The 18096-nt window shown below is 41.8% G+C and overlaps 2 protein-coding genes across 14 annotated transcripts in view; both read right to left on the bottom strand.

Moving 5' to 3' along the window:
- Positions 1-18096, bottom strand: part of LOC133010109 (complement factor H-like) — a 64917-nt gene that overhangs the window by 10272 nt on the left and 36549 nt on the right. For 8 of the 12 annotated variants that reach the window (XM_061077551.1, XM_061077550.1, XM_061077540.1 and 5 more), the window contains 14 exons: positions 7174-7356; positions 6844-7038; positions 6566-6745; positions 5823-6002; positions 5026-5190; positions 4302-4481; positions 3505-3669; positions 2911-3093; positions 2581-2775; positions 2303-2482; positions 1506-1670; positions 1043-1225; positions 713-907; positions 435-614 (listed from right to left, as the gene is read on the bottom strand). In XM_061077551.1, the coding sequence (XP_060933534.1) occupies positions 435-614; positions 713-907; positions 1043-1225; positions 1506-1670; positions 2303-2482; positions 2581-2775; positions 2911-3093; positions 3505-3669; positions 4302-4481; positions 5026-5190; positions 5823-6002; positions 6566-6745; positions 6844-7038; positions 7174-7356 (2529 nt within the window). Of the gene's footprint in view, positions 1-434; positions 615-712; positions 908-1042; positions 1370-1505; positions 1671-2302; positions 2483-2580; positions 2776-2910; positions 3094-3504; positions 3670-4301; positions 4482-5025; positions 5191-5822; positions 6003-6565; positions 6746-6843; positions 7039-7173; positions 7357-7635; positions 7801-8850; positions 9031-9128; positions 9324-18096 lie in introns of those variants that run through there. The other 4 variants (XM_061077545.1, XM_061077541.1, XM_061077548.1 and 1 more) reach the window with 4 other exon arrangements.
- LOC133010112 (membrane cofactor protein-like) lies at positions 10224-12929 on the bottom strand. Of its 2 annotated transcripts, none has more exons than XM_061077556.1 (4): positions 12714-12929; positions 12418-12612; positions 11941-12123; positions 10224-11029 (listed from the first exon to the last, which is right to left on the bottom strand). In XM_061077556.1, the coding sequence occupies exons 1-4, from the start codon at positions 12781-12783 to the stop codon at positions 10746-10748; spliced, it is 732 nt and encodes a 243-aa protein (XP_060933539.1). In that variant the 5' UTR covers positions 12784-12929; the 3' UTR covers positions 10224-10745. The 2 variants fall into 2 exon arrangements, with proteins under 2 accessions (XP_060933539.1, XP_060933540.1); XM_061077557.1 differs by lacking the exon at positions 10224-11029 and adding an exon at positions 11038-11164 and having other exon boundaries at positions 12714-12923.

The raw sequence follows: 18096 nt of genomic DNA, 5'->3' as shown, positions 1-18096 counted from the left end.
GTTTAATGCATTATTGCACAACAGTGACCTTGTCTTCCCATATCCGATGGACAGAAGAAAAGGACAAACTAGGAGAGTTGTGGCCACTTACTTATTCATTACTTAGATTCAAACTATAACATTACATTACATGTCATTTAGCTGACGAGTTTTGTCCAAGGCGACTTACATTTTTAGTACACAACATTTATGAGGGGCCATTTAGGGGTTCAGTATCTTGCCAAGGACACTTCGGCATGCAGATGGGGAAGAGTGGGGATAGAACCGGCAACCTTCTTGTTGGAGAACGGCCACTCTACCCCCTAGGCCACACCGCCCCACGAATAACAACGAAAAGGCTTTCATTTGTTTCTTCCTTTTGTTGACTTTGTTCTGAAACAAAGCCGTTAAAAATTACTTATATTGACATTTGCAGAAGTTTAACTTGATGATACCTTGACACAATGGATCTGGTTTCCAGCCCTCTCTGTTGCACGTGGCCCTGGTGTCACCACCTGTCTTCTTATAGCCTGATTTGCATCCATATCCAACATCATCCCCCAACTTCTTCTGTTGTCCCCGGTAGACGTCCCACCAAGACACGTGCGGATCTTTTTGATTGCTGCATGTAACCTCTAGAGAAAGAGAGGGGCAGGTTCATCTCAGGTGATCGATATAACACTCAGAATCAATATCTCCGGTGAGTTTGTGTCGAGGCCACGTTGTTCCTTACCTTGGCAAACGGGTCTGAGAGACCACTGTCCATCCTCTTTGCATGAGACCACTGCTGATGTTTGTAGTTGGTCAGAAATCCAGTGGCTCTGTCCACAAGTCACGTTGACTGTGTCCCCAGGTGAAAACTCGCTTTTGGAAGAAGGGTCATACTCGGTTCCATAGAGTGGCGGCAGTTCCAGTTTGCAAGTTATCTCTGCGTTTGTTGGGAGATGAAGTTCATGTTCTGGTTAGTTTGCTGTAACCATGACGTCCATGCATCCCTACAGCACCAGTTTTCAGCTGTATGGTCGCTGACATGACACATTTGGGTTGTTGACTTCATACTTACGTTTGCATTCAGGAGCGGGGCTCCACCCGGCTCTTAACCCGAGTTTTGTGCATTTTGAGGGTCTGTCTTCACTGGGCTGGAATCCTGGATTGCACTGGAAACGCAGGATGTCATGTTCCTTGTAATGTTGGACATCTTCAGAAGCTCTGCCATTTTCAATCACAGGTACCGGACAACTTATCACTGTTCAAGGAAAGCCAAATCACATGGTGACCCCAATGCTTCATGCTTTGAAAAAATGTGTCTGCATTCATGCGTGGCTGTAACTGTCCCTGACATTGGGGTTAATGTGTGCTTCGCTGATGTCTTCTTTTTTACACCCTTTCTCTGCAAGAAATTAATTTTGCCGAGATGTTAATTTGTGGATATATTATACTAAATGCATGTGTGGAAAACAGGAAAATAGTAATCAAAAGGAAAAGCAGACAAAAAGAAACACTAAATGTGTTGTGTATTTCCTCACCTCTACATTGTGAGGTTCCGCTCCAACCATTTTCTCCACACGTTCGATAGAACTCTCCTTCGTAACCGTCCTTGCAGACATAATTGGCCTGACAACCCTTCCTGTATTTGTCTTGAGGGTTGATAATATCTGCATTCGTGATATCATCTCTGTCACATGTGATAGCTGAGAAAGTAAGAGTGGAAAATCAATGACATGAACATTATTGTCCACGTTGGCTGTGTTTACCGTCAGTCGTATGAAAGTCACTCCTACATGGAAGCTACTTCCTAATTATGATGTTAAGAATGTGCCTGTAATGTTGAAATTACATAAGTGAAGTTATGTTTTAGTTTGACCATGTTTCAGTCTCTGTAGATGTTGATTAACATTGAAAAATCATTTCTTTCCCTTCACTCTTTTGTGCAGCTGAGAAATGGAACTAAGACCCTGGATCCTACAGTTTAAATACAGTTTCTAATTGAAATGAGATTCCTGGGTCTCTGGTTGGTAGATTATTGATGAATAAAGTGGCTGATATGAGTTTGATCAACAACAGTTATTCCTGTATTTACTTTGCAAGCACTCTGGGATCGTGGAGTAAGATACAGGGTTTACAAGGCAATTATCTACTGCTGCAAACATTCAAACTATAACAACGAAAATGCTTTCATTCGTTTCTTCCTTTCGTTGACTTTGTTCTGGAAAACAGCCGTAAGAGTTAAACACATAAATCATGACTTCACCAAAATCTCCCTGAACACATTCAGTAAAAAATTGCTTATATTGATATTTGCAGAAGTTTAACTTGTTGATACCTTGACACAATGGATCTGGTTTCCAGCCCTCTCTGGTGCACCTGGCACTGGGTGCACCACCCGTCTTCTTGTAGCCTGATTTGCACGAATATCTAACCTCATCCCCCAATTTCTTCTGTTGTCCCCGGTAGACGCCCCACCAAGACACGTGCTGTTGTCGTCGATTGCTGCATGTAACCTCTAGAAAAAGAGAGGGACTGGTTCATCTCAGGTGATCGATATAACTCTCAGAATCATTATCTCCGGTGAGTTTGTCTCGAGGCCACGTTGTTCCATACCTTGGCAAACGGGTCTGAAAGACCACTGTCCATCCTCTTTGCATGAGACCACTGCTGATGCTTGCAGGTGGTCAGAAATCCAGTGGCTCTGTCCACATGTCACTGTGACTGTGTCCCCAGGTGAAAACTCGCTTTTGGAAGAAGGGTCATACTCGGTTCCTTCGAGTGACAGCAGTTGCAGTTTGCAAGTTATCGCTGCGTTTGTTGGGAGATGAATTACATGTCCTGGTTAGTTTGCTGTAACCATGACGTCCATGCATCCCTACAGCCCCAGTCTTCAGCTGTAAGGGTGCTGACATGACAAACTTGGGTCATTGAGTTCATACTTACGTTTACATTCAGGAGGAGGGCTCCACCCGGCTCTTAACCCGAGTTTTGTGCATCTTGAGGGGCTGTCTTCACTGGGCTGGAATCCTGGATTGCACTGGAAATGCAGGAAGTCATGTTCCTTGTACTCTTGGATGTTTCCAGGCACTCTGCCATTTTCAATCACAGGTGCCAGACAAATTATTGCTGTTGAAGAATAACACACAACATTTGCTCATTGAAAAGCCAAATAAAATTTTGATTGATGAACCATCACCATTGTCTGGACCCCGGGGGGTATTCGTGCTTGATGCTCTGCTCCACCCCCTTCTAATCCTGATGACATCACACACCGGTGTAAAATGCCAAAGACTGTAAACATTCACATTACTTCTGTGCATTTGTGAAAATAAACATAGTTAATTCAAGAATCAAGTCTTTCCTGATTGAAATGAAACCACTCATAAATTCACTATATACAGATTTTATTTGTATCTGTATCACACACATTGATTTATTAAAAAAATTTACAAGATGCATGTGTGCAAAACAGGAAAATAGTAATCAAAAGGAAAAGCAGACAAAAAGAAACACTAAATGTGTTGTGTATTTCCTCACCTCTACATTGTGAGGTTCCGCTCCAACCATTTTCTCCACACGTTCGATAGAACTCTCCTTCGTAACCGTCCTTGCAGACATAATTGGCCTGATCATCGATCCTGTATTTGTCTTGAGGGTTGATAATATCTGCATTCGCGATATCATCTCTGTCACATGTGATGGCTGAGAAAGTAAGAGTGGAAAATCCATGACATGTACATTATTGTCCACGTTGGCTGTGTTTACCGTCAGTCGTATGAAAGTCACTCCTACAAGGAAGCTACTTCCTAATTATGATGTAAAGAATGTGCCTGTAATGTTGAAATTACATAAGTGAAGTTATGTTATAGTTTGACCATGTTTCAGTCTCTGTAGATGTTGATTAACATTGAAAAGTAATTTCTTTCCCTTCACTCCTTTGTGCGGCTGAGAAATGGAACTTAGACCCTGGATCCTACAGTTTAAATACAGTTTCTAATTGAAATGAGATTCCTGGGTCTCTGGTTGGTAGATTATTGATGAATAAAGTGGCTGATATGAGTTTGATCAACAACAGTTATTCCTGTATTTACGTTGCAGGTACTTTGGGATCGTGGAGTAAGATACAGGCTTTACAAGGCAAATATCTACTGCTGCAAACATTCAAACTATAACAACGAAAATGCTTTCATTCGTTTCTTCCTTTCGTTGACTTTGTTCTGGAAAACAGCCGTAAGAGTTAAACACATAAATCCAGACTTCACCAAAATCTCCCTGAACACATTCAGTAAAAAATTGCTTATATTGATATTTGCAGAAGTTTAACTTGTTGATACCTTGACACAATGGATCTGGTTTCCAGCCCTCTCTGGTGCACGTGGCCCTGGTGGCATCACCCGTCTTCTTGTAGCCTTGTATGCATCCATATCTAACCTCATCCCACAATTTCAGCTGTTGTCCCCAGTAGACGCCCCACCAAGACACGTGCTGTTGTCGTTGATTGCTGCATGTAACCTCTAGAGAAAGAGAGGGACTGGTTCATCTCAGGTGGTCGATATAACACACGAAATGCAGGAAGTCATGTTCATTGTACCCTTGGATGTTTCCAGGCACTCTGCCATTTTCAATCACAGGTGCCAGACAAATTATTGCTGTTGAAGAATAACAAACAACATTTGCTCATTGAAAAGCCAAATAAAATTTTGATTGATGAACCATCACCAGTGTCTGGACCCCGGGGGGTATTCGTGCTTGATGCTCTGCTCCACCCCCTTCTAATCCTGATGACATCACACACCGGTGTAAAATGCCAAAGACTATAAACATTCACATTACTTCTGTGCATTTGTGAAAATAAACGTAGTTAATTCGTGAATCAAGTCTTTCCTGATTGAAATGAAACCACTCATAAATTCACTATACAGATTTTATTTGTTTATGTATCACACACATTGATTTATTAAAAAAAATTACAAGATGCATGTGTGCAAAACAGGAAAATAGTAATCAAAAGGAAAAGCAGACAAAAAGAAACACTACATGTGTTGTGTATTTCCTCACCTCTACATTGTGAGGTTCCGCTCCAACCATTTTCTCCACACGTTCGATAGAACTCTCCTTCGTAACCGTCCTTGCAGATATAATTGGCCTGATCATCGATCCTGTATTTGTCTTGAGGGTTGATAATATCTGCATTCGCGATATCATCTCTGTCACATGTGATAGCTGAGAAAGTAAGAGTGGAAAATCCATGACATGTACATTATTGTCCACGTTGGCTGTGTTTACCGTCAGTCGTATGAAAGTCACTCCTACAAGGAAGCTTCTTCCTAATTATGATGTAAAGAATGTGCCTGTAATGTTGAAATTACATAAGTGAAGTTATGTTATAGTTTGACCGTGTTTCAGTCTCTGTAGATGTTGATTAACATTGAAAAGTCATTTCTTTCCCTTCACTCCTTTGTGCAGCTGAGAAATGGAACATAGACCCTGGATCCTACAGTTTAAATACAGTTTCTTATTGAAATGAGATTCCTCGGTCTCTGGTTGGTAGATTATTGATGAATAAAGTGGCTGATATGAGTTTGATCAACAACAGTTATTCCTGTTTTTACGTTGCAGGTACTTTGGGATCTTGGAGTAAGATACACGGTTTACAAGGCAAATATCTACTGCTGCAAACATTCAAACTATAACAACGAAAATGCTTTCATTCGTTTCTTCCTTTCGTTGACTTTGTTCTGGAAAACAGCCGTAAGAGTTAAACACATAAATCCAGACTTCACCAAAATCTCCCTGAACACATTCAGTAAAAAATTGCTTATATTGATATTTGCAGAAGTTTAACTTGTTGATACCTTGACACAATGGATCTGGTTTCCAGCCCTCTCTGGTGCACGTGGCCCTGGTGGCATCACCCGCCTTCTTGTAGCCTTGTATGCATCCATATCTAACCTCATCCCACAATTTCAGCTGTTGTCCCCAGTAGACGCCCCACCAAGACACGTGCTGTTGTCGTCGATTGCTGCATGTAACCTCTAGAGAAAGAGAGGGACTGGTTCATCTCAGGTGATCGATATAACACACGAAATGCAGGAAGTCATGTTCATTGTACCCTTGGATGTTTCCAGGCACTCTGCCATTTACAATCACACTGTATTTGTCTTGAGGGTTGATAATATCTGCATTCGCAATATCCTCTCTGTCACATGTGATAGCTGAGAAAGTAACAGTGGAAAATCCATGACATGTACATTATTGTCCACGTTGGCTGTGTTTACCGTCAGTCGTATGAAAGTAACTCCTACAAGGAAGCTACTTCCTAATTATGATGTAAAGAATGTGCCTGTAATGTTGAAATTACATAAGTGAAGTTATGTTATAGTTTGACCATGTTTCAGTCTCTGTAGATGTTGATCAACATTGAAAAGTCATTTCTTTCCCTTCACTCCTTTGTGCAGCTGAGAAATGGAACATAGACCCTGGATCTTACAGTTTCTAATTGAAATGAGATCAATCCTGACTTCACCAAAATCTCCCTGAACACATTCAGTAAAAAATTGCTTATATTGATATTTTCAGAAGTTGAACTTGTTGATACCTTGACACAATGGATCTGGTTTCCAGCCCTCTCTGGTGCACGTGGCCCTGGTGGCATCACCCGTCTTCTTGTAGCCTTGTATGCATCCATATCTAACCTCATCCCCCAATTTCAGCTGTTGTCCCCAGTAGACGCCCCACCAAGACACGTGCTGATGTCGTTGATTGCTGCATGTAACCTCTAGAGAAAGAGAGGGACAGGTTCATCTCAGGTGATCGATATAACTCTCAGAATCATTATCTCCGGTGAGTTTGTGTCGAGGCCACGTTGTTCCTTACCTTGGCAAACGGGTCTGAGAGACCACTGTCCATCCTCTTTGCATGAGACCACTGCTGATGTTTGTAGTTGGTCAGAAATCCAGTGGCGCTGTCCACAAGTCACGTTGACTGTGTCCCCATGTGAAAACTCGCTTTTGGAAGAAGGGTCATACTCGGTTCCATAGAGTGGCGGCAGTTCCAGTTTGCAAGTTATCTCTGCGTTTGTTGGGAGATGAAGTTCATGTTCTGGTTAGTTTGCTGTAACCATGACGTCCATGCATCCCTACAGCACCAGTTTTCAGCTGTATGGTCGCTGACATGACACATTTGGGTCGTTGACTTCATACTTACGTTTACATTCAGGAGCGGGGCTCCACCCGGCTCTTAACCCGAGTTTTGTGCATTTTGAGGGTCTGTCTTCACTGGGCTGGAATCCTGGATTGCACTGGAAACGCAGGATGTCATGTTCCTTGTAATCTTGGACATCTTCAGAAGCTCTGCCATTTTCAATCACAGGTACCGGACAACTTATCACTGTTCAAGGAAAGCCAAATCACTTGGTGACCCCAATGCTTCATGCTTTGAAAAAATGTGTTTGCATTCATGCGTGGCTGTAACTGTCCCTGACATTGGGGTTAATGTGTGCTTCGCTGATGTCTTCTTTTTTACACCCTTTCTCTGCAAGAAATTAATTTTGCCGAGATGTTAATTTGTGGATATATAATACTAAATGTATGTGTGGAAATCAGGAAAATAGTTATCAAAAGGAAAAGCAGACAAAAGGAAACACTAATGTGTTGTGTATTTCCTCACCTCTACATTGTGATGTTCCGCTCCATCCATTTTCTCCACAAGTGCGATAAATCTCTCCTTCGTAACCGTCCTTGCAGACATATTTGGCCTGACAACCGTTCCTGTATTTGTCTTGAGGGTTGATAATATCTGCATTCGTGATATCATCTCTGTCACATGTGATAACTAAGAAAGTAAGAGTGGAAAATCAATGACATGTACATTGTTGCCCACGTTGGCTGTGTTTACCGTCAGTCAATCAATCAATCAATCAAGTTTTATTTGTATAGCCCACATTCACAAATCACAATTCGTCTCATAGGGCTTTAACATGGTGTGACATCCTCTGTCCTTAACCCTCAACAAGAGTAAGGAAAAACTACTAAAAACCTTTTTAACAGGTAAAAATATGTAGAAACCTCAGAGAGAGCCACATGTGAGGGATCGCGCCAGATGCTGTTTGACCTGGAGTCGGCCTACAATGCCTTCAACCGCTTCCTCCACTCCTTCTAAAAACAGCTCCCCACCCTGTAACCATATGTCTGAAATTCTGACTTTAAAACCAACTAAGTTAAAATAATCTCTACTTTATCTCCTTATGGTTATTGGTAAGGAGAGGATTTGTCTGGGAACAGGTTTTCTCTCGTCTGATTCTCCATTTATTTCCTTTCTGTCTTCACAGTTGTATGAAAGTCACTCCTACATGGGAGCTACTCCCTTATTATGATGTTAAGAATGTGCCTGTAATGTTGAAATTACATAAGTGAAGTTATGTTTTAGTTTGACCATGTTTCAGTCTCTGTAGATGTTGATTAACATTGAAAAGTCATTTCTTTCCCTTCACTCTTTTGTGCAGCTGAGAAATGGAACTTAGTCCCTGGATCCTACAGTTTAAATACAGTTTCTAATTGATGTGAGATTCCTCGGTCTCTGGTTGGTAGATTATTGATGAATAAAGTGGCTGATATGAGTTTTATTACCAACAGTTATTCCTGTATTTACTTTGCAAGCACTCTGGGATCGTGGAGTAAGATACAAGGCAAATATCTACTGCTGCAAACATTCAAACTATAACAACGAAAATGCTTTCATTCGTTTCTTCCTTTCGTTGACTTTGTTCTGGAAAACAGCCGTAAGAGTTAAACACATAAATCCTGACTTCACCAAAATCTCCCTGAACACATTCAGTAAAAAATTGCTTATATTGATATTTGCAGAAGTTTAACTTGTTGATACCTTGACACAATGGATCTGGTTTCCAGCCCTCTCTGGTGCACCTGGCACTGGGTGCACCACCCGTCTTCTTGTAGCCTGATTTGCACGAATATCTAACCTCATCCCCCAATTTCTTCTGTTGTCCCCGGTAGACGTCCCCCCAAGACACGTGCTGATCTCGTTGATTGCTGCATGTAACCTCTATAAAAAGAGAGGGACTGGTTCATCTCAGGTGATCGATATAACTCTCAGAATCATTATCTCCGGTGAGTTTGTCTCGAGGCCACGTTGTTCCATACCTTGGCAAACGGGTCTGAGAGACCACTGTCCATCCTCTTTGCATGATACCACTGCTGATGCTTGCAGGTGGTCAGAAATCCAGTGGTTCTGTCCACATGTCACTGTGACTGTGTCCCCAGGTGAAAACTCGCTTTTGGAAGAAGGGTCATACTCGGTTCCTTCGAGTGACGGCAGTTCCAGTTTGCAAGTTATCGCTGCGTTTGTTGGGAGATGAATTACATGTCCTGGTTAGTTTGCTGTAACCATGACGTCCATGCATCCCTACAGCCCCAGTCTTCAGCTGTAAGGGTGCTGACATGACAAACTTGGGTCATTGAGTTCATACTTACGTTTACATTCAGGAGGAGGGCTCCACCCGGCTCTTAACCCGAGTTTTGTGCATCTTGAGGGTCTGTCGTCACTGGGCTTGAATCCTGGATTGCACTGGAAATGCAGGAAGTCATGTTTCTTGTACTCTTGGATGTTTCCAGGCACTCTGCCATTTTCAATCACAGGTGCCAGACAAATTATTGCTGTTGAAGAATAACACACAACATTTGCTCATTGAAAAGCCAAATAAAATTTTGATTGATGAACCATCACCGGTGTCTGGACCCCGGGGGGTATTCGTGATTGATGCTCTGCTCCACCCCCTTCTAATCCTGATGACATCACACACCGGTGTAAAATGCCAAAGACTGTAAACATTCACATTACTTCTGTGCATTTGTGAAAATAAACATAGTTAATTCAAGAATCAAGTCTTTCCTGATTTAAATGAAACCACTCATAAATTCACTATATACAGATTTTATTTGTATCTGTATCACACACATTGATTTATTAAAAAAAATTACAAGATGCATGTGTGCAAAACAGGAAAATAGTAATCAAAAGGAAAAGCAGACAAAAAGAAACACTACATGTGTTGTGTATTTCCTCACCTCTACATTGTGAGGTTCCGCTCCAACCATTTTCTCCACACGTTCGATAAAACTCTCCTTCGTAACCGTCCTTGCAGATATAATTGGCCTGATCATCGATCCTGTATTTGTCTTGAGGGTTGATAATATCTGCATTAGCGATATCATCTGTGTCACATGTGATAGCTGAGAAAGTAAGAGTGGAAAATCCATGACATGTACATTATTGTCCACGTTGGCTGTGTTTACCGTCAGTCGTATGAAAGTCACTCCTACAAGGAAGCTTCTTCCTAATTATGATGTAAAGAATGTGCCTGTAATGTTGAAATTACATAAGTGAAGTTATGTTATAGTTTGACCGTGTTTCAGTCTCTGTAGATGTTGATTAACATTGAAAAGTCATTTCTTTCCCTTCACTCTTTTGTGCAGCTGAGAAATGGAACTTAGACCCTGGATCCTAGAGTTTAAATACAGTTTCTAATTGAAATGAGATTCCTGGGTCTCTGGTTGGTAGATTATTGATGAATAAAGTGGCTGATATGAGTTTGATCAACAACAGTTATTCCTGTATTTACGTTGCAGGTACTTTGGGATCTTGGAGTAAGATACAGGCTTTACAAGGCAAATATCTACTGCTGCAAACATTCAAACTATAACAACGAAAATGCTTTCATTCGTTTCTTCCTTTCGTTGACTTTGTTCTGGAAAACAGCCTTAAGAGTTAAACACATAAATCCAGACTTCACCAAAATCTCCCTGAACACATTCAGTAAAAAATTGCTTATATTGATATTTGCAGAAGTTTAACTTGTTGATACCTTGACACAATGGATCTGGTTTCCAGCCCTCTCTGGTGCACGTGGCCCTGGTGGCATCACCCGTCTTCTTGTAGCCTTGTATGCATCCATATCTAACCTCATCCCACAATTTCAGTTGTTGTCCCCAGTAGACGCCCCACCAAGACACGTGCTGATGTCGTTGATTGCTGCATGTAACCTCTAGAGAAAGAGAGGGACTGGTTCATCTCAGGTGGTCGATATAACACACGAAATGCAGGAAGTCATGTTCATTGTACCCTTGGATGTTTCCAGGCACTCTGCCATTTTCAATCACAGGTGCCAGACAACTTATCCCTGTTGAAAAATAACAAACAACATTTGCTCATTGAAAATTTTGATTGATGAACCATCACCAGTGTCTGGACCCCGGGGGGTATTCGTGCTTGATGCTCTGCTCCACCCCCTTTTAATCCTGATGACATCACACACGGGTGTAAAATGCCAAAGACTGTAAACATTCACATTACTTCTGTGCATTTGTGAAAATAAACATAGTTGAATCGTGAATCAAGTCTTTCCTGATTGAAATGTAACCACTTATAAATTCACTATATACAGATTTTATTTGTATCTGTATCACACACATTGATTTATTAAAAAAAATTACAAGATCCATGAAAATGGTGCGGTTTCCAGTCTATATGCTAAGCTAAGCTAACTGTGACTCGCTGTAACTTCAAGAGCAGACGACGTGAGATTTGTTCTTCTGAACTAATTCTTATCAAGAAGTTGAACTCAAATGTCAAACTATTCCTTCGAGATTGATTTCTAGGTCCAATCATTCTCAACCAGTTCTGTGATCTGTTAATTTTAAATCTGTTCTCTTTTCACTCTCTTTGCACTTTAGCCTTAAATTGACGACCAAGAAAAACCATCACAGCCTCTGCCGCAAACTGGTGATTCTTGGTTTCGGCTCCGGAAAGAATAGAATTCAACACGCTGTGGTTTGACTGCCGACTCTAACTGGATGATCTCTCACTGGTTCCTGTGGGCTGGTACGGTTGCCACACGGCGGCCAGGAGGTGGTTGCCGGTGGATTAGTCGTGGCTCATGCATGTGCTCTCTCTTACCTTTACAGATCGGAGCTTCTCCGCTCCACTCTCCATTTTCATCACAGTAGATCTCTTGTAATCCAATCAGGGCCTCCGACCTGGACTTGCAGCTGAATCGAATAACTTTGCCAAAGTTTGCTTCCTCCGGGTCCCCGATCACCTGCACGTTGTTGCTCACGTGGATCACTGGGCAATGTTGGGCTGGAAGGGAAGACACGGTAGAGAAATATATCGGATGAGTGGAAAACTTTTGAAATGTAGGTAGGGGGCGCACTACAGAGACACAAACAGTAAGATCACATGACCACATGATCTCGCTTGAAAAATTCGAATGAGAGACAAAATCACTCTGCACTAACAAGAAAAATTCCTTACATTTATGAAACGTACTCTCATTTCAGCGATAACTGGACATTATGATTCAAACCAAACCCAACGCTATAAATCAAACAGAATAAACTGAAATATTTATTTTGGCAAAAGTTTATAACTCACGTTGACATATCGTGCCTCTCGACTGCCATTCACCTTCGAAACAGAGCAGTTGGAAAAAACCACTGTAACCAGTACGGCAGCTCACTCTTAACTGTTTCCCGCCGACGTAATGGGCCTCCAGACCAGTAGTGTTGAAATTGGAATCAAACAAGGGCCCATTTAGAAAATCTTGAAGTGTACAATCTGGGAGATGCTCTATAGAGAGAAAAACATAGTTGTACAATTTCCGTGTTCAGCATTGATACAATCCAGGAATTACTTGAAAAATTCAATAATCAAGAAATCCTTGGTCTTACCTAGACTTTCGACGAAGGTCAGCGTCTGCATCCAGAACAATAGGACACAGCTTCTGGTTATTATGTGCATTTTATCCTCATTACCATGAACTACCAAACAGAAGAAGAAACTGGAGATTGAGACACTATAATACACAGAAGGAACTGTGCAAAAACAGGCTGCTCAATAATTTACACAAGTCCGATCCTGCCTCCAAATATAATCTCAGGCTCACGGGGGGGAATGAAAATAGAGGAAGTGACCTCACACACACAGCATACAGCCTAACAAAAGCTTGGATTTCCAGGATATGTTCCTAATAATATGCCTCGGTACATATAAAGCATATGATTTATACTGCAGAATGTTTTAAATGAGTCTGAAATTCACTAAAGGTAAAAAAAAACATGATTGATTAACTAAAAGAATTTCTATTTGTCGTAATCTTTCTTGTTTAACATCCAGTGTAAAGAAATTATTCCCGTAAAAGTTTGTTTTCTCTTCCCTGTGAATCATTAGCTTTAATCAATTGAGCAAACAAAATACGCTGAATTTCAGCAAGTCAGCGCCGACTCAGCCAATCTAAAGTAAAAATGAAATAATAAAATAAAATTAGGCAAAGCAGCTTTTCAGGGCAACACTGGATCAAAAGTATGTTGGGTTTATTCATCATTGCACTGGTTCCTCTAAATGAAATGACAGGATGATATTAATAAGAATAGAATTGAAAATCTTTATCTAGCCAGAAATTTGGCTGCAAAGCAGAACACACGTTGTGATAAAATGGGTTAAAAGACTGATCATCAATTCAGATATACATTCACATATAGATACAAGCTACTAGTAAAATAGATGAACAAAAAACATTTAAATAAAGTGAGTTTATAGATGTAAACATCTGAGGTGAAGGAATATATATATATTTTTTTTATAGTATGTTTATTGAGAATCGGTGATACAAAATGAGGACATTAAAGAGATACTGTACAATGCTCACATTTTTCCAAATTTTACAATTTACAGTGACCCCACACCCCCATTTCCTCAGAGAGCCCTTGAGGTAGAACCTCAATCTTTCCAACCTTAAGTTGTGAAGAACTTCCTTAACCCATCGAGTGTAGGATGGGGGCAAGTTGTGCTTCCAGTTCAGCAAAATTAAGCGCCTAGTAGGGCTGCTCGATTATGGAAAAAATCATAATCACGATTATTTTGGACAAAAACGAAATCACGATTATTCAAACGATTATTAATGTGCCCTTATTTTGTTTAATGACTAACCGGAAGTACCAGTCACTTCCGGTTCCGGTAAACACCGATTACGGCTGCGTGTCTTATTCCTCCGTGAAACCATGCAGGATATTGGTGCCTGGTTATTCAAACCCTTAATGATGGCAACATTCTCCATAAAACACTTTGTAACTGAGAACTTTGAAATTTCCTCTCATTATTAAATGTCCCCATCTGCACCCCCCCCCCCCCCCACTACAAGCACACAGAGAGAGAGAGAGAGAGAAAAAGAGGGTTGGGGGGGGGCTATGAGGGCCATCATCATTTACCCCCGAACCCCGACATTGAACGGGTTCCATACAACAACAAGCGGAGAATTGCGAGCTGACCCGCTCGGGTCCGGTGTGAACAGTCGCCGGCTGCGCACTGGAGAGTGGACGCTGCGCGGCCGCTACACTGTGTGGTGCTGCCGCTCGGATTCGAAGAGTCGGAGAATCAGACGGGGCTGCCCTCCTTCTGCCGTTTTCCACTCGCGCTGTTTTTTAAATACCTCCGGTCCCCACGCACACAACTCGCCTCCTTCACTTCACAGCTGCTTGAGAGCGAGTGCCAGTGCCAGTCAGCGGGGACGCTTTGAATCCTTTAGGGAAGGGACTGAATTGCGCATGCGCTCTTTAGAAAAAAATGCCAAATAATCGTTTCAACTCGATTATAGTAGTTTGGAGATCGTTTGACCCAATAATCGTAATCCCGATTATATTTAGATTAATTGAGCAGCCCTAGCGCCTAGCCAACAGAGTGCAAAAGGCTATAGAATGTCATGCCTCAGCTGTTAAGATTTTGTTGTGTGGGATACCAAAGAGGGCAGAGAGGGGATGGGGGTCGGCCACAAAATGGTAAGTAATTTGAAGGGTTTCAAATATTTTGGACCAGAAGTCTGTAAGCTTTGGACATGACCAAAACATGTGTATGAGGTCGGCAGGGGACTGGTTGCATCTATTGCAGGTGTCAGCTACATTGGGATAGAATTTAGACAGTCTATGATTGGTGTAGTAAGTCCTGTGTATGAGTTTACATTGAATCAGCCCGTGTCGGGCACAGACAGAAGAGTTGTGGACCAACTCAAGGATCCTGCCCCATTGATCTTCTTTAAACTTGAGCCCCAGATTCTGCTCTCACAGATGTTTTGTGTGCTGTGGGAAAACTGAAGTGATGGCGTCTATTGCATTAAAAATACGGGAGATATTCCCTTTCTGATTGGGGTTCATCATGAGAAGAGTCTGAGGGGGGGTGTTCGGGAAATCAGGGTAGTTTTTCTGGGCAAAATGTCTAGTTTGAAAAAAACGGAAAAGGTGAGATGAGGGGAGATTAAATTTAGACGATAGGTCACTGAAGGACATGAACGTGCCATTGTCGTAGAGGTCATTGACAGATGCCACACCTCTCGCCGACCACAACTGAAATGCAGAGTCCATAATGGATGGTTTAAAACTGTGATTATGGGATACTGGGGCATGAATAGAGGGACCTTGCAAGCCAAAATGTTTCCTGAATTGTAACCATATCTTAAATGACTGCTTAACTACTGGATTATCGCTGGCCTCAGTGGCTGACACAGGAAGTGGGGAACACAGCCATGACCGCAGTGAGACCTGGGATGATGACATTTCAATGTGGACCCAGGCAGGCTGGTCGGTGGTAGGTTTGCCAGTCCAGTACAAGAGCTTGTGAATATTAGCTGCCCAATAGTAATATACAAAATTGTGAAGAGCAAGGCCCCCTGTGCTCTTAGGAAGCTACAATAACCTTTTCTGTATACGCACAGGTTTATCTGCCCAGAGAAATGTTGATATCGCCTTATCCAGTTTAGCAAAATACTTTTTTGAGGTAAGAACAGGAATATGCTGGAAAAGGTAAAGGAATTTTGGTAGAACTGTCATTTTGATGAGGTTCACCCTACCGGCCAGTGATAGAGGCAAGGTGGACCATCTGTGAAAGTCCTCCTCAACTCTGCCAAGCAATTGGACAAAGTTTTTATTGAAGGTCTCTGTCAGGTACCTTGTTATAAGTATACCCAAATATTTAAAACAGTTATCCACTCTTTTAAAGTGAACTGTTTTCTGGCAAGTCACCAACTAAGTTATTAATTGCAAATAACTCACTCTTTCCGAAGTTGAGTTTGTAGCCAGAAAGTTGGCCAAATTGCTTTAGGATGTCCAAAACTATCGGGAGAGATGTGGATGGATTTGACACATAGAGAGATAAGTCATCTGCGTAAAGCGACAGCTTGTGTACTGAACCTTGGCGGGAAACACCCTCAAATCCATTCTCAGATCTCAGCTAGATTGCCAGGGGCTCAATGGCTATGGCAAATAATAAAGGGGATAGTGGACAACCCTGCCTTGTGCCGCGGTGGAGCTGGAAGGGGGGTGATACTGTATTGTTTGTTTGCACAGAAGCTACTGGTGTGGAGTATAGCAATTTCACGCACGAAATAAAACCTGAACCCAAACCAAACCTCTCCATCACCTCAAATAGAAAGTCCCACTCCACCCTATCAAAAGTTTTTCAGCATCCAGCGACACCACTACCTCTGGGGTGCTGGAGCTGGGCATGTTCAGTATGTTAAAAAGTCTTCTGTTGTTGTGGAATGAGTGCCTCCCCAGCATGAAGCCAGTTTGATCCGATGAGATGATCTGTGGAAGCACGCCCTGAAGACGAAGGTCTAAAATCTTAGCAAGAATTTTGTAATCCACATTCAGCAGAGATATAGGTCTAAAACTACTACAAAGTAAGGGATATTTATCTTTTTTTAAGAGAAGAGTAATTGTGGCATTAGTCAGGGTCGGAGGAAGCTGGCCAAGAGACAGGGCCTCATTACGTATACATATCGCACAAGAGTGTGGAGACAGGTTGGGCGAATTTCTTATAAAATTCTACCGTAAATCCATCCGGGCCCGGCGACTTGCCGCTCTGCAAAGTACTAATAGCACTCATGATCTCAGCTGATGTAACTGGGCTGGCTAGATTACCCACCAGCTCCCCGTCCACTCTAGGAAACTCAATGGTGTTTAGTGTACTGGTCTGGGGGTGGTCAGAGGCATATAAATCAGAATAAAATTTGGTGAATGTTTCATTTATGGATTTTGGGTCAGTAAGAATAACACCGGTTGTTGACATAATACTGTGAATAAGCCTGGAGGCTTGCTGGGCAAGGAGTTTTCCAGCCCTGTCCCCTGATTAAAAAAAACGCTGTCTAGACTTGAGCAATTGCAATTCTGCGTCATTCGTAGATAAAAGGTTAAACTCAGTCTGGAGTTTTAAACGCTTTTTATAAAGTAGCGGTCTGGGTTATTAGAGTAGCTATCATCAATCTCCAGGAGTCTCTGTGACAGTTCCTCCTGTCTGGACTTAGTCATTTTTCGGAGGTGCGTTCCCACAACGTTCCTTTTGATACTTCTGGTGTGTCATTTATTTCAAAAAATAGTTGTATATTGGATCTTAGGAAGTTTACAAAGGGGTCATTAGATAATAGATGTGAATTAAATCGCCATGGTTTAAAGATGCGGCTGTAATTGGGAAACTGTATGTCTAGTGATGTGGGAGCATGGTCTGAGATTACAATGCTGTGGTACTCGCATGAGTGTACATTAGAAATTAGTCTGTTGTCTAAGAGAAAAAAGTCTATCCGAGAATAGGAATGTAGGACATGCGAAAAAAAAGAAAAGGATTTTTTATTGGGGAACTTCGATCTCCATGGGTCTGACAAGCCCAGCTCCTCCGAAGTGTAGGTTAGTAACTTAGCAGAATTATTGATAGAGTATGGTCTAGAGGAGGATCTGTCTAAAACAGCATCTTGTACGAAATTAAAATCCCCCCCAACAATGATGTGGTATGTTTCAATGTTGGGAATAGAATTGAAAAAATTGGATATGAATTGTTCATCATCCCAGTTTGGTGCATAGACACTAGTTAAGATGTCCTTAGTGCTGCACAGCCTTCCCGTCACAATAACAAATCTACCAGCTGGGTCAGCTCCAACTTTTTCTGATTCAAATGGAATGTTGCTTTGAATCAAAATGGTAGCCCCCTTGGCCCTCACATTAAACCTTGAATGATATACATGGCTAAACCTACCCCTTTTAATACGCAAGACCTCATCACTGCGCAAGTGTG

Source organism: Limanda limanda, chromosome 9 (genome assembly GCF_963576545.1).
Source record: "Limanda limanda chromosome 9, fLimLim1.1, whole genome shotgun sequence".
Taxonomy (NCBI): domain Eukaryota; kingdom Metazoa; phylum Chordata; class Actinopteri; order Pleuronectiformes; family Pleuronectidae; genus Limanda; species Limanda limanda.
This window is presented reverse-complemented; position numbering and strand designations above follow the sequence as displayed.

Excerpts from the sequence above, each read along its gene's own strand:
- LOC133010112 (XM_061077556.1), bottom strand. The coding sequence starts at position 12,783 with ATGCACATAATAACCAGAAGCTGTGTCCTATTGTTCTGGATGCAGACG. Across the intron at positions 12,613-12,713 it reads GACCTTCGTCGAAAGTCTAG|AGCATCTCCCAGATTGTACA; the intron begins GTAAGACCAAGG and ends TTCTCTCTATAG. Across the intron at positions 12,124-12,417 it reads GAGAGGCACGATATGTCAAC|CCCAACATTGCCCAGTGATC; the intron begins GTGAGTTATAAA and ends CTTCCCTTCCAG.